The 23,982-nt window shown below is 32.5% G+C and overlaps 1 protein-coding gene and 1 pseudogene across 4 annotated transcripts; both read left to right on the top strand.

The window, feature by feature from the left end:
* The first annotated feature begins 1,020 nt into the window (after positions 1 to 1,020).
* On the top strand, positions 1,021 to 1,866 carry LOC148547114 (ubiquitin fusion degradation protein 1 C-like; annotated as a pseudogene).
* A 15,792-nt stretch (positions 1,867 to 17,658) lies between these two features.
* On the top strand, positions 17,659 to 23,574 carry LOC107613719 (uncharacterized). Of its 4 annotated transcripts, none has more exons than XM_088497265.1 (14): positions 17,659 to 17,863; positions 18,147 to 18,269; positions 18,387 to 18,520; positions 18,832 to 18,870; positions 18,945 to 19,037; positions 19,175 to 19,291; positions 19,879 to 19,974; positions 20,688 to 20,801; positions 21,170 to 21,223; positions 21,352 to 21,399; positions 21,798 to 21,948; positions 22,273 to 22,438; positions 22,857 to 22,926; positions 23,151 to 23,574. In XM_088497265.1, exons 2-14 carry the CDS (start codon positions 18,191 to 18,193, stop codon positions 23,397 to 23,399), a joined length of 1,410 nt encoding a protein of 469 aa, XP_088353391.1. In that variant the 5' UTR covers positions 17,659 to 17,863; positions 18,147 to 18,190; the 3' UTR covers positions 23,400 to 23,574. The 4 variants fall into 4 exon arrangements, with proteins under 4 accessions (XP_088353391.1, XP_088353393.1, XP_088353392.1 ...); XM_088497267.1 differs by lacking the exon at positions 17,659 to 17,863 and adding an exon at positions 17,895 to 17,948; XM_088497266.1 differs by lacking the exon at positions 17,659 to 17,863 and adding an exon at positions 17,945 to 18,037.
* Positions 23,575 to 23,982: the final 408 nt, after the last annotated feature.

The raw sequence follows: 23,982 nt of genomic DNA, 5'->3' as shown, positions 1-23,982 counted from the left end.
AAACAGACCTATATATTATGTAATAGAAAAAGTATACGAGAGAAAACGTAGTTATGTCAACTCTAATTTCCGAAAGATACGTACGTAAACAATTGGTCATCATCATGTCATGCATATTATCATATGCATCTTGTTTTAATTTTGTCAAAATTGAGGGGTGGGTGTCAATTAGCATAGTCTTCCTTGGGAAATTTCGTAGAGGTCCCTGAAAAGTGAAATATTGCCTGGATTCCTCTTGGTTTTTGCGGCAAAAGTAATGTACAAAATTGTGCATGGCCTTTTTTGTAGGACGAATTATTCTCGTAATTCCTTGTTAGGCATTTTAATGCCATCATTCTTTCCAAAGTAGGGGTAAGATTTAAATTTTAGACTTTTATGTGAGGATAAATAAATTATGTCATTTGAGATATAGTTTTTTTATTTTAATATATATTATTTTAAAATTAAGAATAAAATTTAAATCCAAAATTTTTATGTAAGAATGGAAAGAATATGTCATTTAAATTAGAGTTAGTTGACCATTTTAATGTGATCCTTAGTTCTTTAGATTATGTGTTATGTATTCTTAAACAATCATCTTAAATGTATCTAAAAGATTAATCATTAATTAATTTGTTATTACATATAAAAATATATATTTGATATTAAAAAATATTATACTACTGTAAAAAAAATTTTATTATTTGTACGGAATGGACAATAATAAATAAGTCTTCTAGCCCACAAATTCAGCTCAACATAATACATAAATTCTATTCTAATTTTAGTCTTTATTATTTTATCTTACTTTTATATTATCTTTTTATCTTATCTTATCTTTATTTTTATTTTTTATATACAATATTTTATATATATTTAATTTTACCTTTACAATTTAATCAATCAACAATCAATAAAATTTGTTCGTCTTTTTATTTTTTTCCCTATTCTTCTTAATAAAACGTTCTTTATTTTTGCGTACTCTTAAAATTTTGTTAGGTTCACAGTTTCATATTGATAATCGTGCATTATCAAATACCAATGGACTAATTTGGCATGGATGATTACTACATCAGCAAAGAAAATGAAGAAGTCTACGTAAATCGTTATGAGGAGGATGATTATACTTTTAAAAATTATTATCACAGTCATTCTGTTTCTTCCGTTGAAAAGTCAAATTTGGAATCGGACAATAAAATTATCATGTCCACTTCAGCACTTCATAAACTTTTGTATCCTGGAGTGGAATACCTTATGTTATTTGAAATGAGACATTTTTTTAATGAAAAATTTTCTCAATGCAGGGTCTTAGAATTTAGTGCTGAAGAGAAAAAAAATTTTATACCGAGTTGGATGATGAAAAATATACAGCTGGAAGATGGAGATCTTGTGCTTCTGAAGAGCACCACACTTGGAAAAGGAACATACCTCAAGTTGCAGCCTTACACAAAGGATTTCATGTATCTCTCAAATATAAAAGCAATGCTGGAGATTAATATCTGAGGAGCTTCTCATGTTTAATAACTGGTAACACAATAATGATTCCATACAACAACCAAGAATACTACATTGATGACACTGACATTCTATCAAAGATTGAAGAATTTGTACCATTTTCTAGTTCTATAAGACGTTTAGATGATAAGCCATCCACACCATCGGATAAACAAGCTTCTTCTTCCTCTTGTATGGCAAAACACCAAGATGATAATGAACACAAGAGTTCTGATTCCAAGTCTTCATCGAATAAAGCTTTATCTACAACTTTTGGGAAGCTTCTCTTAAATTTACACAAGGCCTCTCAGAAATTCACACAAGGCAGAAACAACTCAGAAGTCACATGAACCAAAATTCCAAGCTTTTACAGGAAAAAAAAGTATTTACTAAGAAGTTTATCCTTTTATTAGGCCTTTTTTTTCTTTGTCTTTTGAGTTTAATTTTAATTTTGGTGTAACAGGAACATTATTAGTCCAATGGTTATTATTTTTATTTGTTAGTATACAAATTAAACAGTTAGGTCTTCCCTCCTCTTAAATCATATCATTCTTTTTATTTAGTTGAGGACTCTAATATTATATAAATATTTTTATCATATAAATAGAACAATTAAAACTTCTATAATCTTACTACATCAATATTCTTTTTATTTGGTCTTAGAGTACCATAGATATGGTGATAGGCAATTTTTTTTTGACATTTATAACTTAAAAAATAAAATAATATTTTAATTCAAAAATAGTTGTATAAATTAAAAATTGTGAGATGAAGTTGAATATTTATAATAGACAAAAGAAATATTATAATATTTAGAAATATAATTATTAAAAAAATATTTTTTAGAATAATAAAAATGGTTTACTAAAAAAACTACTTATATTGTTATATTTTTAATTTTAAAAAATAAAATAACAATATAACACAAAAAAATAGCATATTGTATAAATCAAAGATTCTGAGATAAAGTTATACTTATTAGAAGAAATATTTTTTACAATAATATTAAAATTAAAAAAGTTTTGTAAATAAATTTAAAAAATTTATAAAATAGTTACCAACAAAATTCAGCAAGATGATCATATTAAATTGCTTTTCAAATAACAAGCATATTTTCCTAATTTAAGCCAAAAAAAATAAATTCATGTATAATAAAAGACATTTTAGAGACATAATTAATCTTATATTTTAAATAAAAAATACTATGCACACGTAAAAAATTAGTTTTCAAATTGTATTATGTATTTATATATAAATATATGTAATTTAATTTATTTTTAATATGTATTTTATATATATCAATGATTAATTTTAATGTATATCTAATATAATTGAAATAAAAAAATTAATACATGAACAAGATTATCACATATTAGACAAGTAGCATGAATCTTGGAGTAGCAAATATAAGTGTTTAACGGATAGTATTTAAAGACATGATTAATGTTGTATTTTAGAGGTTTCATGTCAATCTTATTAAACTTGTGAACTACTCAATCATGTATGTTGCGTGTTTATGTCATTCTATCCTTTTTCTTTTCTTTTCAAAAAACATAATCCTAAAATAAAACATGAAACTTCAAAATAAAACTCATTTAATTTATATTATTCTTTTAGTTTTTTAATCCAAATAAGTTAAAAAATCATTATATCCCCAAAACAATAAAAGCCACATTAAATATCAATAAAATACACATTTTCATGTTGGTGAGAGGGAAAATTAGGTGAAAAAAAGGTGAACCAGATCCAATTTTAATATATAGTGTTTCTGACGTTTTATTTAATTATAGTTTAACTCCTACAATTATTAATTTATTATACTCTCCAAACATATATTTTTTATTTGTAAGAGAATATAATAGTTAAGGTTGTGTTTGTTTTTAAGAATAAGATAAGACAAGATATAAATGATGGAAATATAAAATTGTGTTATTGTATTTTGTTTAGTGATAAATTATAATAAATTATGAAAATTTAATTTATTTTTTTTTTATCTAAAAAATTTAAGAAAAAAATATAATAATAAAAAATATAATTATAAAAGATTAATAAAAATAATAAAAAATAAACATAAATTATATTTTTTGTTAATTTTTTCTGTCAAAATAAATATAAAATATATTAATTCAATATCTCTAAATATAATATTTCTATTCATATCTCATCTGTCAAACACAATTTTATATATATCTCTGTATATTTATTTTAGTGTCCCGTTCATATAAACAAATACCGCCTAAAAATCTTATTTTACTTTTAAAAGATTCTTTTATGTTGATATCGATATATTAAACTCGGATTACAATATGCTCTATACGCCGTTATAACTTATAATTCTCGGTTTTGCATATAATGATTATGTACATTATTAGAATTAATTAAATACACACCTATAACCAACTGTACCATACAAAGTGTCAATGAATATCTCTTATAGTTCACTAATAAAAAAGGAGTTCCAGAGACAAGAGAGGTATGTTTTTTAAATGAAAAAGAAAAGAAATAAGAAATACATTTGTATTGATTTGAGCATCTTTTAAAATTATCAGACTTTGTGTTCTTGATGATGCGGGAACGTATATTTCATTCATTAAAGAATAAGCCGATTCAACATCATTTGAAAGAAACTATACCTTGGACAAATCAGTGAATTACCCACATAGGAACATCACTCAAAATTTTATTTTAAATAAAATCAGAATGATCTTCTATTTTTAAAATTCTTTTAATAATTATAACTAGGCTCATTTTTTTTAATATAGAGAGTATATTGATGTTTTAGGTGAAAATAGACAGTAAAGTATCGTTTTTGTCCCCAACGTTTGGGGTAAATCCTATTTGTGTCCCTAACGTTTAAATCGTCCTATTTGTATCCCTCACGTTTGTAAAAGTGATTCAATGTTATCCTACTATCAATTATACTAACAAATCAGATTATATTTTTCAATTATTCTCACTTGGATGTATTCATTCTCAATTAGGTCTCATTTGGATGTGTTCGATTTTAATATTATACCCACTATTTGTGTTTAGATTCAATTATGTCCATAGAAAAGTGAATTGTGTAAATATTGTAGGAATTAGTTTCAACTTTTGATGAGCTATTTTTCGGAATAGATCATCGATTTTATCCCAAACATTTGTATTCTAACTTCAAGAAGAGATTTTTAAAACTCAAACTAAAGCGTTCATGATGTGTAATTGGCGGCAAGATAACATTGAATCACTTTTACAAACGTTAGGGATACAAATAGGACGATTTAAACGTTAGGGACACAAATAGGATTTACCCCAAACGTTGGGGACAAAAACGATACTTTACTCCTTTTTTTTTTTGTGTATTTGCACGTTAGTAGACGTGTCAAAAGTGCAGCACCAACACGTAGAGAGTGTGCTGACACGTGAAAGGCGTGTTGCTCTCATGACAATTCGTGATTCGAGGCACCCTCAACACGCGGGAGCATGTTGCTGACGTGGCAATGCGTGAGTCGATGCACCCTCAACACATGGGGGCATGTTGATGACGTGGCGATGTGTGATTGGACGGTAGCATCAACACGTGGGCGCGTTGTTGACGTGTCGTTTTGTGATTCAATAGTAATATAACACGTGGAGGGCGTGTTGAGTGCTCTGCCTATATATGGCCAAGTTCGGTACCATTTCATTGCGAAGAGAAGAGTTGTTTAAGTGTATTTCTGGTGTGATAGAGGGTACCACAAACTTGGTAGTGTATCATAACAGTGAGATTATACAGAATACTCAGGAAGGAGTGAAGTTTGTGTGTTAGAATCCGTTTTCGTTTGTGGCTCTATGCACCATAACATTCATGGAGCTTCAGAACGGTCTCTGTCAAAGTATAGAGAACGGTATATTGAGGAGAGTGAGTAGTATTCTGTACCGAAATCCGGTTATAGTTTTTGATAGTATACAGTTTGATATTATGCCGATCATTGACGAAGTGAGTATGCAGAATATGTTCCAAATTCATCAGCAGACTCAGATGCGACAACCACAGATTGAGCTGTATGTTGATTTTGGAAACGTAGAGGCAGATGGGATTCAAAATGATTTATATATAGAGGATGATAGAACTGTAGTGTACGAAGAAATGAACAGTGACAGAGAAGAGGACTTCGAAGCCACTTATGAAGCCGGCGACGAAGACTAGGATGGTGATGTGGGAGTTGAGGCAGCAGTGGTGAATGTAGTTGTTCATCCCGCAGATAGTCAACTGATGAATATCTCACCTTTTATACGTAACTTGGATCTTGACGCCATGAATGCACCGGAATTTCCGGAATATGCAAACATAAGTACGTGATGAGTGAATAATACATTTTTATTAATTTATATTTGGATGGATCAATGAATGATGATTTCTGCTTTCTGTAGGTGTTCCTAATCCTGAGGACGGAGAGTTTAGGATCAGAATGGAATATAGTTTTAGAAACTCTGTCGTTGCAGCAATCAGAAGTTACACTATCTCTAGAAGAGTCGACTACAATGTTTATGAGTCTGAGCCACAGACGTTCTATACAAAATGCAAGACGTATGGGCGTGGGTGCAACTGGCTTATAACAAAAAAATTCAAAAAAATATATATTCACATTTATATAAAATAAAATATGATTATATTAGACAAATAAAAATATTATTTAAAAATATTAATAAAATACTAAAAAATAATAATACTAAAATAACAATACTATATTTTTATATGATACTGACAATAACAAAAATTAAAAATATTTAAATACATAAAAAAATTATCAACTTACATAAATTAAATAATCTAAATAATTGATAATATATTATCTAGATGTCGTATAATTACGTACCATACATTTTTAATCACTAAAAACTAATAATTTTTTGAGTGAATACCCCACCTGACCCCTGACAATTACCTCGAAAGGACAGCGAGGCCCCAAGAAAAAAAACACTCAATCCAGCCCCTGATATTTTTTTTTTGGACTGATTAGCCCTTGTGCCAAAAAAAAAAAACAACATTGATTTTTTTTGGCACAGGAGCCTCGTTGTCCTTTCAAAGTAATTGTCAGGGGTCGGGTTGGATTTTTTTTTTAAGGACCTCGTTACCTTTCGAGATAATTGTCAGGGGCTATTTTAGGTTTTTCTCTAATTTTTTTTATATAATTTTTTCTTTCAATACACTACTCACACTACTACTACTAAACATTAACACTCTCTTCTTCTTCTTCTGCTAACACTAACACATGATGCATGAATGGATCATAAAGAAGCTCAATTTACAAAACTTTACTGTTTCGTCACTAATTACTAAACTGTCTCTTAGATGCAGACCGCCTGCAACACGTTCCTGTATTACTGCAGACTTTTCGAAAACGTGCAGAAACCTTGCAATGTTTCACGAACTCTGAGGCAACACACTCCCACATGTTGGCAGAACACTGTCACCCGTCTGCGACTGCCAAATCACCATATCCTCTGTGTGTTGTCAGAAAACTACTACGTCGCTGACGCTCTCTATCACCACGTCTTTCACGTGTTGAACTTCCAGCCACATACCCACAAAATATCCGCATCCTCAATATTAAGTAAAAACACCCGTGGATGTTCCATATAATAACGTATAAATAAAAAAGTTAAAGAAATATTCACTAAAATTTTGTATAAAATCTTATAGAAATAGCTTTTGTCTATGACTAAATATAAAAAACTACCAAATTAATGACATGGATGGTCAGGTCACAATAATTTAGTATATTATTGAATAAATTATTTTTTTGGTGACTGAAATAAACTAAACAAAGAAAGACAAAATAAATGATCTGCTTAAATAGAGAGACAGTTCTTTTTAAGACTACTCTTAAACTCCTCACAAGGTGAAGGAAGCTCTACATGAGAAAGTTGTAACTTCATCGCCATCTTTGCCATAGTATTTGCCACCGTGTTTGCATCTCTCATAATCAAACGAAAGTCAACACGCCAATTTCAATGCATGATATCTCTTATTTTGAGCACCAATGGATCAATAAACCCAAAACCATCTTGGTGATTAGTAACAAGATTAAATGCTTCCACACAATCCGTCTCACAAATAACATCTCGTTGACCCACATCCCAAGCTAAGAGATATCTTCTCCAAATAGCAAATAATTCCCCTCGAAGAATACTATTACTCTCAATTATTCCCAAACACCCCATTTGCCAACTCCCATTACAATCTCTAATAACACAAGCAAAATCAACACTATTACCCGAACCAAGATAACTAGCATCACAATTAATCTTGAAAGTACCAATAGATAGGAGATTCCAAAAACCATTTAGAGTAGAGGTAAGGGACATACGTTGTAATTCAAAAATATTCCTAAGCTTCTTTTCTGAAGTTAATGCCAGACAAATCACTTTTTTCGGAGGCCAAGTTTCATGAGGATTAAAGATGTCATTATTCCTTGCTGGCCATATCCACCAAAGTCCCGAAAAGAACTTGAACGAATGCTCTCTGCTATGATACAAGAACTAGTTCTTCAAATCCAAAGGATGACAAGAAATATCCAACCTATGCTAAACAAGCTGAGCTTCTGGGCAATCCCAGATACAATGTAAAACCAATTCCTGGTTAGAAAGGCATCTTGGGCACCTATCCGATGACGACATCCGTCTTCTAAAACGAAAACTTGCAGTAGGAAGAGCCTCCTTAAGACACAACCAAGCCAAAAACTTGTGCTTTTCTGGAACAAGCTGATGCCAAAGCCAAAGCCAATTCTCCCGCTCCTCCCAACCAAAAAATTTCTTACACGATCACAAGTAACCATTGCGTGAGTCATAGACTTCGGCAGCAGACCCAAACCAATACCAACCCACTTCCGGACCTGCTTGCACATCTGGATTGTAAGAGAGAATATTACCTTTCAGATTTTGAGATAAAGGAGAATAAAGAGTATCCAAATGCCACCTACCAACCGACCAAATATCCTGTATCCGGAGATTCGAATAAGAAATGTGAACATAATCCATCTCATTAGATAACCGTCCTTCTCTCCTCCAGCTAGAAAATAAAAAATTCTAGTTCAAATTCCCAATACACCAAACAAACCCATCCTTCAACACTTCCCAAGCCTTGCAAAGACTCCTCCAAATGGGAGAGTCCTTGTTCTTAGGACAACTAAAACAGTTATATAGAGATGATCGATATTTGGCATCCAACAATTGGACCCATAACTTATTTGGCTGCTGGAAAAAAGTCCAAGTTAGCTTCCCAAGAAGAGCAATATTCACATAATAAAGATCTCCAATCCTCAAACCTCCATATTTTTTTGGAGTAACTAGTACCTTCCAACTAACAAGATTCAATCATTTTCATCAACTTGTCCTTTCCAAAGAAAATTTCTCATCATAGACTCCAATTTACCAATGATTCCTTTGGAAAAAAATAGAGACCTGCATCTAGTACGTGAGAATAGCGGCTGCAACAGAATTAAACAAGCAGAGTCTACCAGCCTGATTAAGTAAACTCCCTTTTCAGCTTACTAGTCTACTTCGAATCTTATCAAGGACACCATTAAATGTTGAAGGGGTCACTCTATAATGGCTAAGGGTAACCCCAAGATACTTGCCAAAGTCCTGGACAAATCTGATAGAGGATACCCCAGTGAAAATCTCTTTCCTTGTTGCAGAGACATTCTTAGAGCAAAGCGCTTTAGACTTCTTCACATTAATCTTCATCCCAGATGCTTTGCAAAAAGTCTCTAAAACCAACATCACATTTTGCACTTGTCTCTTTGTAGCTTTACAGAATAGAAGCAAGTCATCCGCAAATATTAAGTAGGATATTCTTGGTCCCCTCTAGAAACAACAACCGGCTTCCACAAGCCCAAATCAACCTGATGACTAATAAAGCATGCCAATCGCTCCATACACAATACAAAAAGATAGGGTGACATAGGGTCTCCTTGTCTAAGACCCTGGTTAGGAGTAAAGCCATTTAGACGATCCAAAGAATAGATAAAGAGAAAGCAGTGACACAATTCATAATCAAATTAATTGTAGAAATAGGAAAACCAAAGCTCTTAAGGATATGAACTAAAAACCTCAAGTCAACTCTGTCATAAGCTTTCTCTAGATCAATCTTAAAGGCCAGTGTGCCTTTCTTTGATTTAGTCTTCTTCATAAAGTGGATGACTTCTTGAGCAATAATGATGTTGTCAGGAGTTTCTCGTCCCGGAATAAATCCTCCTTGAAGCGAGCCAACAATCTCCGCAAGATGAGGACGGAGCCTATTAATAAGGACCTTCGTAATGATCTTGTAAACTACATTGCAGAGACTAATTGGCCTGAAATCTTTCATAGATACCGGTGATTCAACCTTTGGAATAAGAACCAGTAAAGTCTCCATCATTCTCGAAACCAGAGAATGCATGCTTAACCATCTTCCAAACATCAAGACCAATGATCTTCCAATATTCTTTGAAGAAAAAAGCTTGAAACCCATCAGGACCCGGAGCTTTAAAGGAGTTCATGTGAAAAATAGCTGTTCTGACTTCCTTCATAGTAACTGGTGCTGTAAGATTATTGCAAACTTCCTCATTCAAAGAAGGAAGAGGCACATCACCAAGGCAACCCAAATCAACATAATCCAAATGACAGAATAAGCTTTTATAGAAAGACTCTGCTTCTTGACTCAGAACCTCTGGATCAGTTTCCCACACTTCATCCTTGAGAAAAAGGCCATGAATTTTATTATACTTCCTTCACACAAGAGTTTGAATATGAAAGAATCTTATATTCCTATCCCCGAACCTTACCCACTGCTCTCTAGACTTTTGGAACCATAGGAGCTCTTCTTGCACTAGAGTATTATTATAATCATCAAGCAACTGTTGCTCTTTCTGACGCAAATAAATGCTATCCACCACTTCCAAACGCTTTTGTAAATAATTAATCTGTTGCTCTAATTCACATTTCTTAACAAAAATATTACCAAATACTTTCGAGTTAAACTCTAGTAAATTCTTCTGTACTTCCAAAAGCTTGCCATGAATCCCTCTATTAGCAAACCACCATGACTGATTCACAATATCCCTATACCCTGGATGAGTAGCCCAAGCAGCAACAAAACGAAAAGGTCGATTCCCTTTAGACTGAGGACGACCTTTACAACACACCAGAATAGGACAATGATTAGACTGAAGCCTATTTAAAACTTCTGCATAAGCCTCTGGAAAGATAGATAACTAACTACTATTTATACAGACTCGGTCAAGCTTTTTTGCCACGTCAACATAATTTTTCACCCTCCTGTACCAAGAAAATCGCCTCCCAATAGTCTTAAGATCAAACAAACCACTATCTCCTAATAAAGTAGCAAACATGTCTGCTCTTTGATGAGAAAATTGACAGCCCTTAGATTCATGAGAAAATTTGACTTCATTAAAATCACAAAGAACAATCCAAGGTCCTTGAAATATCATGGATTGTGCAACAAGATAATCCCAAAGGAGAACCCTTTTATTAAATTGAGGACTACCATAAATACCACTATACCTCCAAACTAAATTATCTTATTGAGCCTCAACAGTAACACCTTGATCAAAAGCATCAATGAACTTATAACAAACACCCTTCATAGAGGATAGAAACCAAATACCCCCCTTATGCCCCTCTGCTTCCACTATACCAACAGAGATAAGAACATAAACTCTAAATAGAATAACCAACCTCAATAGGTGGTTTATCCTGCGGTACTAGCACACTCTGATCCTCAATAATTGCAACCTTCGGACCTCTTAATGCTGCACCTGCCATGCTTTCATCTACTAAGGTATCCTCCGTTGCGTCACCATTTTTATCAACTGGCGAGTTCTGCAAGGAGGAAGGTCGCGGACGCTTCTGTAGAGAAATTTCACGACGTGCAGGAGTTCTACGCGATGGAGATGGCGCAATTTCATGTTTTTCTCACTTCCCCATCCTAATGGCAGTTGATTTGCCTCCATCACCATGCAAATCGGGCTTTGGAACCCTTCTCGAACCATACTTGTGCTGCTTTCCATCTTGGTCCTTCAAACCTGATGGCTGACCCATTGTGAATTTTCCCTTAAGCAGCACTTATTGCCAGCCCTTTTCATCATTCATGCATGCCTCATTAACATGACCATCAGGTACGTGAGGAGCCAATGATTCCGTAACCGCATCATTCCCTTTAACAACTCCTAATTTCTCACCCGAATTACGAGAATTCTCACCAAAATTGCGAGCTTCCAATTCAGCCTCTTTTTGAATCTCATGATTGTTGTGTGGCACTAGTGTCGGGGGCTTCATTATTTTTTCCATCATCACCAAAAGAATCACAGTTTCCTTCCAATGACTCCTTCTCCCTGCACAATGATTTATCATGCCCATACCGTGCACAAGTAGAACAAATCAGCTGTAAACTCTCGTACTCCACTTCATGAGTCATACCGTCCACTATAATATGTTTGATTACAGGCAACCTAAGATTAATTTGAACACAAACTCGGGCATATTTTCCTCTTTCTGCAAACTTAGTGGCCAAGTCTACTTTCACCGGAACCCCTATTGCAGAAGCAATTCGCAACATTGCTTGTTCCTGGTAACACCAGATTGGAAGTATCGAGACTCGAATCCATACTAGCGTTGATCCGAAGGATTTTTCGCATGGCCTAAAATTCACGTCCCATGACTTTACTTCAACATAGTAACTGTCTATCAATCACGGACCACCAATAATGACTTCTCACGATCCGCAGTCATATCAAATTTAACCAAAAAAATACCCAAACCCCACATCCAACCAATCAAACCCTCCTTTGATGCACCATACTATTCGAAGCTTATGCATAAGAGCCGTGTAGCCATAATGCTTATCCAGCACCTTGATCACGATGGCTTCCTTATAAGGTTCAGCTAGACAGCTCTTTGCCTCCTTAGTAAAACTGACACTTGGTGGACGAGAATCATCCTGCTTACCTGTCACCGTCGCGATACCATCCCAGATAAAGGCCCTATTAATGCAAAGACCTTAGACTTTTCTGCACCAATGACCTTATCTCTAAAAGAGACCTTAGATGGTTTTTCTAAACCCTCTCGAGAAGAACCCTCCTTAACACCGGATACACACCCTCCTACATTCTCCCCCTTATCTCTTCCGATGGTATGGCCATCTTTCTCACCGTGTTTTACCTTCAACCGCTAGTCTCCGCTCTCTTCTTCTCTCATTCTCTCTGAATATGGAGTACGTACTCTTTCTCTCTTAAGATTTCTATTCCTATTTTAATAATAATATTAAATAAATTATTTGAATTTATATGACGAAAACTTTTTAAATATTCTGAGAATAATTTAATATCTTATTCTAATTCATTAATTATCTCTTACGTTAATATTACAGGTTTAATTTATTATTCATTTTTAATTTATAATTTTAAAAATAATAAAATTGAAATTAACTTTAAATCGATCCATATTAATAAGAATAAAGTAAATGCTCCACCATTCATATACTCTTAACAGCACACAAGAGATTCTCTTCCTATGTATTATTTTATTTTCTTTTAATTCCGGTAACTTAAAATCCCAAAATAACTTAAATTTACGTTGTTCAAATGTAATACACGTGGATTGTGCTAAAAAAACGAGACGTACAACAAGTAAAAGTGTGAAAATTTACACAATTTTACAAAAAAAAAAAAAAAAAAAAATTGTCTTTTGGTGTCTTAAAAAAATATGTTATTAAAAAACATAATATAATATAATAATATTATAAAATTAGATAATTATTCTATTTTAATTAAATCTCTAATAATATACAAAGTAAGAATTGATGATGATGCTACTTTATTTTAATAACTAATTTTTTTTAAAGAGATATTAAACGGATAATTATTATCTCCAAATTAAATTTCTAATACAGAGATATAAAGTGGTATTTTGTAATATTTTATCAAAAACTAAATTTAAATTATACTTGAAATACTAAGTTAAATCGTGTAAATACTTTATTAAAATATAAAAAAATATTAAAAATACAAAATAATTAATTTTCTCTAACACAAAAAACAATTAATAATTTAGTGCACAAAATATATAAAAACACAACACACACAAAAATATTACAATTTTCTCTCTAATCGTTATTACATTATTACTTTTATCATAATAAACTAAACTAGTCAAGTCAAATAAACTAAATTAGCCAAGTGACCTATACTTTTTCTTATACTAATTCTATGGTAGTACAAAAAAAAATCTCTTGTATGTTAAATTTATTAACCTATCATGTTTATCAACTTGACAATTTGTCAAAATTATCAATTTAATGTAGGAAAATATTATTTGTATACTAAAATTAGTCATTAATATATTTGTGTATAAATATATGTGTAGTTTAATTTATTTTCAATGTGTATTTATATTCTAGCATATATTTTATATTGGTAACTGATTTTGATGGCTGATTTTGGTATACACCTAACATAACCCTTTAATATATGGATTTTGATCCTCTAAAATTTGAATTTTACTTTAGAGAGTAAAGTGTGATCTTCTACCCTTGAATATTTTCTCTTTTATATTTATTTTTGGTCTCACATATAAAATCAATGATAAAAGATCACACTTTATTTTTTAAAGTGAAATTCAAATTTTAGAGGATGAAAATCCTTAATATATTATAAGTTGCAAGCTTGTATGAATTGTAAGCAAAATTAAAACATTTGACTATGTCATAAACTTTTCGAAATTTTCATCTTTTAATCCAAATTAATTATAAATTCATCACAATGTAGTTATGATTCTTTCTTAAAACTTCATATTTCTTTTAATCAAAACCAAATTGTTTAATCATACAAAATTTATCTTGCTTTCTCACAATTTTCACTTTGAAATCAATTTTTTATTATTGCTTTAGAAATTCTACCATATTCAATAATATTTGTTAAAGCATTTGAGCCATCAAATATTGCTCGAACATCTTACTTTGTAAGCATTGTCATCATACGAACTTTTCATATTATAAAGTCGATGTGGCTATTGAATTGTTGAATCTCAAGCTTCATATACGACATTTTTAAATAAATTGGCACATAATTCAACCAACAGTTCTAATACTACTATTAGAAAATGAGGTGTTTTCAATGACAATGTGAAAATGTGCACAATTAACATAAAATAAACACTAAATATTTTACTAAAGAAACATGTAAAAGTTGTGGTAGACTTAGAGAAGGGGTTAAATCTATGTTTTTTTTTAAGTTTTTAAATTGACCCTTTCAAACAATATTTGAATTCTGATTCTATTTGAACTTAGTGGCGAAAATTTATGAAACAATTTATTTTTGTCTCATGAATATCAGAAAACAGAACAGTGTAGAGAAGAGAAAATCTAACACCAGCATATATCCTAGGTCGGTTGCCTTGTGCTATACAACCTACGTTCAGTCTCCTCCACAACAATGGAGGAATTTCCATTATAGTTATCAGTATTACATACACTAATTCCACAGAATTGACACAATCCTTTCACACTCATGTTCTAACCTAACTTGACATTGGTTATGCTAATACCAAACTATTCACTCTTAGTGCTAACCCAACTAAGAAAGGGTTACCTTATCGGTACAAGATACAAGACACATGCATACCTAAAGAAATCTGAAAATAACTCTAGACTTTTCTCTCAAGTGTATCACTCAGCCTTTTTCAACTCATTGACTTTACTAGAGCTCTCTCAATATGCCTTTTCACTCAAGAAATTATAGAAAGATAAACATTGAAAAGTAAATTACAATCTGTAACAAACATGAAGGAGATTGACTTCATCAACAACCTCTTTGCTATGTGATAAACCAGATTTGCATATCTCTGATTCAATTCTTCATTTTTGGCGGAATGCTTCTTTAAAAGAGAGCACTGTCCAAGTAGAGGAACTTTTTCAGAGAACTTCTTCATAAAACAAAATCTCAATACACTGGGTTATCTCTCACCTTCAGAATGAGTAGCAAGCTTCTTTTATCTCCTTGTATGTTGCTAGGTTCATCTTCCTAAGTCAACTCCTTGAGTACTGAACTTCACCAACCCAGCCGATCACCTTTTTTTTTAGTAATCTTCAAAATAGAAACTTTGCTTCTGACTTCTCTATCTTGACCGAAAGCCATAAAGTAGCAACCACAAGAGTCTTCCAATGGTCAATCGAATATGAGTCATTGAGAAGCTACTTGATTCCCAAGAATCACTTGTGACCGTAGATACACAGCAATGAAGAACAGAAAACAACTTTCCTTTGTATCCCATTTCGGACTGAGCATAGAGTTGGGAAGAGGAGAAGAAGATCTGATGCATGTAAAAGGAAATGGGTTACCTTTAATCTTTTTTTAAGCTTGATTTGGTTTGAACTCACTGATTTGACATCTGCCTTTCAAGCTTAATCTCTCTCTTTCTTTCTTCTTTTGTGAATGGCGTGTAGAAGAAGTTTTCTCTCTTTCTTCTGTGTTTTCTGACCAAGAAAAAAAAGTGAACGTTGATTTTGTGAGAGTAGGTGAGAGGGATTTGCTGAAATTAAATTGGGCTTGGATCGGATATCCATTAGGTAACCCGTTTGATTTCTTTGGCTTTGTTTCTTTTGGACTCCACTTGATTAACCAGCCCATTAGCCTTGATGTTTTTATTTTTATTTCAATTTGGGCTCCTAGACTTGGTTTTGGCCTGCAATATTTAATAAATAATTAACAACATGTAATTATTACCACTCAACACTAATTATTTATTTTGCCCAAAAAATAATGTTTGTTATCACTTATTAATTTAGTTAATTTCTTATTCAACAATCTCCTCCTTAATGACAAACATATTTAAACAAAATTTATATTACAATAAAAAAATGATAAGAACAAATCCGTTTTGTTGCACACTTTCAGCTATTTTCAATATTTTATTGACATTAATTTAAAAGTAATAAATATTAACAAGTTGTTAAAAATAGAAACTATACAATATAACTTATTTGTATATATGATTTTTTCCCCCTTAATTTCCATCAGAACAGCTGTTAGTCAATAAATACAATATATCCAAAAAGATAATTGAATATATAAAAATAGTGATAAATTTTTAAATAATAAAAGTGTATATTAAATAAATGCACAAACATATTAACACTAATATTTTTTAAGAACTTTCAAAGGAACCTCAAATACTTATAAGAAGTTGTATTTTCTATATCACTTTAAAATATAAGTGAATTAAATGAATAATAAGAAGAGAGAAATTACATTCTTATAAGTTATATCCATTTAGATTTTACATTTTTAGTGATATTCTCATATCTAGTTAGATTTTAATTTTTAGTGATATTTGTCTACCTGGTTCCTTTTTCATCATTTCTAAAAGTCCTGTTTATTTCTAAATAGGGAGTATAACATTGTAAGAGAGACCTATTATTAGAGGTAATAAATAAAAATATAAAATAGTAGGTTATAAATTTTGATTTTTTTTGTTTTTTTGTTTTTAAATTTATCTAATCAATGGTTTATCTTTTAAAACTTTAAGAAAAATATAATAGAATTAGGAGATAAAATTTGTTATATTCCTTATTAAAAAGTGTTTAAGGACAAACTTTTTTTGTTCTCTACTTTTTAGATAGTATATATCTATAATGCATGGACATTCACACGGACACAGGAAACGACACAATATGGGACACGCCGACATGCAAAATTTAAAATCTTACATGATATGAGGACACGTATACATATAAAATATAAAGTATTTTTTAGATAAATTATAATAATATTTTGATATTTTATTGATATTAAAATATTTTTTGTTTTAATAAATAATAATATATATTATATCTAAATTTATTTTAAGAATATGTTAAGAATAAGACTGGACACGTTGACACGTGATGTATTTAGGTATGTCCAACGTATTCGAAGAATAATTTTTTATTTTTTATTAAGATACGGTTGGACACAATAGACATACGTGTCGGACGAGTGTCCGTAAGTGTTGTGTCCGAAATGTGTCCAACACGCAGACACGTAACTCAGCGAAGTGTCCGTGTTTCTTAGGTATATATATTTGTGGACTGTGGTCGGTGGATACTTTGTTTTAATTTTGTGAAAATTGAGGGGTGGGTGTCAATTAGCATAAGTAGGCTTGGGAAATTGCTGAAGAGGTCCCCTTAAAAGTGAAATTAGCAAAGTGGGTTTTGCTGCAGCAAGAGTAATGTGCAAAATTGTGCATGGCCTTTACTCATTTCTTCTGATTCTTCTTCTGATTCTCTTCAAAACTCAGAGTCGTGCTCCATCACCATCATGATGTGAGATCCCTTATTCACACACACTCCACGCAAAATTCATCTTCACATCAACGCCGATTGTTCGATTAGGTTCGTTGTCTACTCTTTACGCCACTTTCTCTCTCCAAAGCTTCATAGATCTGCTTAATTCATCATTTCACCGCACACAACACCGGTTTAAATTTTTATCTTTAATGTATAAGGTCTTTTTGTTTGTTTGTTAATAGTTTCTGAAATCTTACAATGTTAGCTCCTCAATGATATGTAATGAGCATGCTGATAATCCCCTATTTACTGATAATTATGTTGATAATCCTCTATTTGCTGATAATTATGTTGATTTATTTACTCAATTTTCTCTGCATGCTGGCAGGTTATTGGCGCAATTAGTGCATAGCGGATTGAACTTTTTCATCTATGTTTGGAGGACTTGCTGTTCCTGCTAATAGTCCACATTTGAGGAAATCTGGGAGCAGAGCTGTTGTCTCTGATCTTGGTAACTGATCTTTTTCTTTTAGTAGCATATATGCTGCCTTTTTTTCCCTTAACTTTTCATTGTGTACATATTTTCTAGCTTTGGTCCTGTACAACTTATATAGTTTGTTTTAACCAGATGAGCATGAGGTGGAAAATGGTGCTGAGGAGGGTTTCTTGTATTCTGGGGAGGTGAACGATTCCAAGGGTGGCGTGGCACCAATTAGTGCCTCTGGGATAATGCCCTCGCCTATTTTCCTGTGGAGATTCAAGGTTTTTATACCTTGTCATACTTTTGAAGATAATACCATTTATATCATGTATTGGTGACGTCGTTCTCAACAAATTCGAACTTGTTTGACTCTCTGATGGAATGCTTACATTTCATTCTTGTGGTTTTACTGTTGTATTTGAATTTGATGCTTTCGAAGATAGAAGAATAATTGTAAATGTGAGCTGCAATTCTGGCTCTATCCCTATTGCATGCCACCTTCTACTGCTTTTCTTCATTCCCTCCACCTGCCCCCTCTCTCTGCTCTGGTTCTTTTACTCTTTTGTAGAATCTGATTGAGATGGATTTCCAGGTATTCTTGTTCCTTGTTTGGGCCTTCATCTGTTGCAAGGTCTGTATCTCCTATTCCACTGAACTTAATGACTTAGTATTGCCACAATCTTATTGGACATTGTGAAATTGCAGATTGGATGGGATTCTGTCATGAGAATGAGTGCTGACAAGCGGGATCTGTTTCTATATGAGGCATTTTTGTATTTTAACCCGCTTCTTCTTGCGGTTAGTTTTCCTCTCTACTAGAGTCTGTTTATCCATGAGCATATCTGCATCTGGGTTTGAGAGAATTAAATGATATTTTAATTTTTTATTTGCATCCTTTGTTGTATCAATGTGTTCATCTTATTTTTGCAATGCAGGCTTTAATGGTTTGGCTTTGGGGAATCAACTTATGGTTTTTTGCTCAGGCTGGTGTCAATTATGCAAGAATATTTGATCTCGATCAAAATTACCTTACTCACAGAGAAATATGGAAGGTAACATCTACCATCATTTTGGTGTTTTGCAAATGGATTAATTTTTTGCAGTGTTGCAATGGCAATAGAAATGTGAGTGGACTGATTTGGACTGCTGCAGCCATTTCTGTTCCAATATATGGTTTGCTTTGGAATGGATTTGTACTTCCTTTATTATCTGTTCTACTTTTATTATCCCTAGTATAAGTAGAGATAAACAAAGAAACAGAGCAAATATGAATTCTTTTCGGGTTTTGAATAATCATCCTTTCCATTTGTCTGGGAACGAATAATTATTCTTTGTGGGATAAAGCCATGGAATTTAATGATGTTTAATATTTTTAGCAGACTAAGGAATAAACCTTTATTCCACTGGAGTACATGTAGAAATCGAATGATTGTTCTGTGATATGTGTACTAAATGTGCTATTATTCATTTTCCGTTTAATGAATCTTTGCATTAGTTTTTGGTGCTTTGCCTTCAGTGTGACTATGTAAAACAATTGCCATCTTTTCATGGTTTTCATTTTACACAGTTTCTTTACTTTCTTCAGTGGACTTTCTAAGTTTTGTTTGTCTTGACTCTTGAATGTTGTTCACTGTTGCAGTGTGCCACATGGATGACGATTATTGTTCCAACCAGTATGACGGCATATATTTATCTTTATTCTCATGGAGAAGTTTCATATGCTGCCTCACAACCAGTGTAATAGATGCATCCACTCTTACTAGTTCTTCTTTCTCAGTTTAGACCTTTAAGATTGTCTGTTCAACATTATATTTAAATTGTCTGTTATCCTTTTCAAGTGTTCGGTTTCATTGACAAAAAGCCAATAAGTTTGAAGCACTAGTCCAAGAACTGCACCATTAGCTTCAAATCATCTTTGGGAATGAATACTTCTCATGTTACTGGGATGCGGTTGCAGAGGTGCTCTGCAGACTGCATCTTGTTAATTAGAGTATCAATTTAAAAAGTTGCATAATGTTATTATGCTGAGATGGGAGTCGGAGTTGATCTTTTTGGTATTCAATGATGTACTCAGTTCAAACTCAATGCAGTGGGTGAACGGGTAATTAGAGACGGGAAGGGAGACAATTTATTGGTTTTTCTTACTACGAAAAATACTCTGGCATATTTTGATGGATGAACATGTTCTTCCTATGGATACTTGACAACTTTATTAATTTGGATTTCTTGTTGGAGATAAGTGTTATATCTATTCATATCACATTATCATCAGTGAAAATTATAGTTAGTATGACTTTGATGATTTTATGAAGTTAATACATATAATTTTATTTATTTATTTATTTATTTTACTAATTTATTTATGATTGGCAAATATTTAATTCCATTTCCTGCTTTTTTTTTTCAGTTGTTGCAAGAGTTCTAAGTTTTCCTTGTACTTCTGTTCAGGTGCTCCTATATGCTGGTGTTGTATTGTTGTTGATATTCCCCTTTGATATCTTTTATTTTTCAACTCGATATTACTTCTTAAGGACATGCTGGCATATAGTTTTCCCATTGCAGGCAAGTTTGCTCTTAATTGGATATATTGTTTTAATAAGTTCATGATGGGTGCCTGTTGTCAATCAATAACATTGTCAGTTACACAAAATACACTATAATGTGGACAAGGAAAAAGTAAAAAACCCTTGAAGAGGCATTGCCACATTGGTTTGAAACTTGTCCTCTCCTTCCTCAGAGATACTTGGGAACTATTGATGTTAAGCTTTAGAAAATTATATTTTTTTTCTTTCTTTTTTTTAGATTCTTAGGAATTTCATGTGAGCCTGAACTTTAGCAAACTTCATATTATTCCTTAACCAATTTTTTAATTTATATTTTGTTGGAACTATGTTTGAATATATGATATTTTTGTATTTTCATGTAAACAGGCAATATCATTCTCTGATTTCTTCTTGGCTGATATTTTCACTTCCATGGCAAAGGTCTGCTTTGCTTTTGAAGATGTGTTTCTCTAGGAAATTTAGAATCAACATATTTGTTTATCTAAATTTTGGTTTCTAACTTTTTATTAATTCACTCCATCATTTATTTAGATTATGATTTTATGCAGGTTTTTTCTGATCTGGAGCGTTCTGTATGTAGGATGGTACATCGGCAGGTTTGGTTCTGATTGGTTGATGTTAATGCCTTTTACTATTAACTTTTTGTGATTTTATGTAACTTATGGGACTCCTATTTTGATTATGGCAGAATGTTGTCAAGTTTATGCATATGATTTATATATACATATATATAGCACTGAAGTCATGGAACAAGTTTCCTTGATTTTGTTCAAAATATTCTCGAGAAAAAAAACCAGCACTGTGGACTCTATATAATATTGATATTTGTAATTTGTCTACAGATTTAAGCATTCTTACCATTCTCCTTTTCCATAGAGCTTGTTCATTAACAGTTAAAATTTTTAGTTTCTAGACTTGTATCTTTTGTTCTTGGCTCTCAAGATGCTTGATTGACTTCTCTAATTAGGGGATCCATTTTCCAAAACCCTTGTAGGTTGCCACAATTGCTTGGTTGGAAGCTGATTCTGTGTGTGGCAGTCACTCTGTTGCAATCCCTTTAGTGCTTGTCTTGCCTTATCTTTTCCGTCTAAACCAATGTCTCCGTCAGTACAAAGATACCGGGGAGAAAATTTGTCTTTTGAATGGTAAGAGCTATTTATTGCCTTAAATCGTGCTGTCTTTTTGTTTCCTATTCAGAACTTTTTTTAGTTATCAATTGTTGGTCTAAATTTTGCAGGTTTAGGAAATTGATGTAATACATTATTCTTCTATCTTGGGCTTGTAATATGTTAAGAATATTGGTTTTAATGTTGGAGTCTTTTATACTGCTTTAGTTAATCATATTCCTTTGTTTGTAATTTAACTGCTGGTTTTCTATGTTCTTTCTTTTACTGATTGAGTTCTTTAATCATTAATGATCAACCCATCATGTTTTCAACTCATCTTTTGTCTTTTGGTTATGGTTTCAGCTTTAAAATATTCAACCGCAGTGCCGGTTATCTTTCTCTCGGCCCTTAAATATCACGTCTTCCCTGATAAGTGGACAAACTTTTATAGGCCTCTCTGGCTTCTGTCAAGTGTTGTAAACTCATCGTACTCTTTCTACTGGGATGTGAATAGAGATTGGGACCTAAGGTTTGCCTAATATTTGTTTACCATGCATCTCTAAAACATAGATAGAGACTGGGAAATCTTTAGGAAAATATGAGATGAACTTCTTGCATTGTAATTAAGTCTCTGTAATCTCTCAAAGATAGAATGAAAAACAGAACACAAATGAAAAGAAAAAAGATAGACACTGCAGCATTTCTAGGGGCCCCAAAGCCCCACCTTCTGTGACAAATTATTAATTCCCTCTACTACGATTCATACTTTCTTTTTTCCTTGTGTCTCACACCCCTTCCCCTGTTCCCCATGCCACAAAAGCAAGGCTGTTACGGTCAAAACTGGAAAACATTATTTTTCTTCCCAGAAGTATAACTAGTATTTCATTTCTAAGCGGATGAGTGTCTTGTGACATGCTTTTTGATAATTTTTTCTTTTTCTTTCCCAGTGGCCTCACTCGAATATTCAAGTTCAGCAAGCCACATACGCTCTCACATCTATTGCATGGAAGGAGATGGGTAAGGATTATTTATGTGCTTGAGTTCCCTAGTTTTCTTATGGATGCTATTATTAAGTTTATTAACATTATATTGTTAATCTGATTTTGATTGATCCGTTGAATGTGTGAAGACCAACTTGATAAAACAAAAAAGAGAACAATTTAGAACTGACAAAAGAAAAAGAGCAATATCTTCCTAAGAATCTGAAGTTGTTTATAACATTGTATTACTTGGGATCACAGGTTTACTTTTGGGTAATTGGAAGCAACCTGGTCCTTCGTTGCACGTGGACATACAAGCTTTCTGCACATCTTCGCCATAATTACCTGACAGTGTTCACCATTGCAGCCTTAGAAATTTTCCGCCGCTTCCAGTGGGTCTTTTTCCGTGTCGAAAATGAGTTGAGCAAGATGAATGCCAAATCACACGTACAGGTCACAGACATGTCAAACGAGGAAGAGAAATTGCTTCATTCCAACCACAATGTATAGGCTAGAGAGCATTTTGATGCTTTTGGTAGTATCATTTTCAAGGTATATTTTGTCGTTAGGGGATCTCCATTCCATTTTGTTGTTTCAATGGCCTCCCCACACTTACAAAATGTCATTCTTTATTCGCAGAAGAAAAACAGTTTATTCAATTATTAAAGTGTTCATTATTAGCAAATTCTTTCTATAACAATTTCATTAGCATCCCTAGCAAGCATGCCTTTGGGCTGATGAAAAAAGAAAAAAATAGGGTCCGAGATATCATAGAGTAATGGGGATACTCACTTTGCACGATATTCATCCCTTTACCTTTGAAAAAAGATACTCTAGAGTCTAGAGTGAAGAGATTGGTAACCGTAAACCGTAAAATAGAAACAAACCTTAAAACACGATAAAATTGTTAGCCCTTATGGATTGAAGGATGGCTGCGTGGCTCATCCTTTACCAGTACTACCTAGTACCAACACTAGCACAACATGATTATGCCCCTGTTTTTTGGCCTTTGGCAACTATTTCACCATTGTGTACGAGCTGAAAGCAATGCTGATATCTAATTGCTTGAACTTTAATGAAACTAGAGACCCTC

Source organism: Arachis ipaensis, chromosome B8 (assembly GCF_059453495.1).
Source record: "Arachis ipaensis isolate K30076 ecotype BB chromosome B8, ASM5945349v1, whole genome shotgun sequence".
NCBI lineage: Eukaryota > Viridiplantae > Streptophyta > Magnoliopsida > Fabales > Fabaceae > Arachis > Arachis ipaensis.
This window is presented reverse-complemented; position numbering and strand designations above follow the sequence as displayed.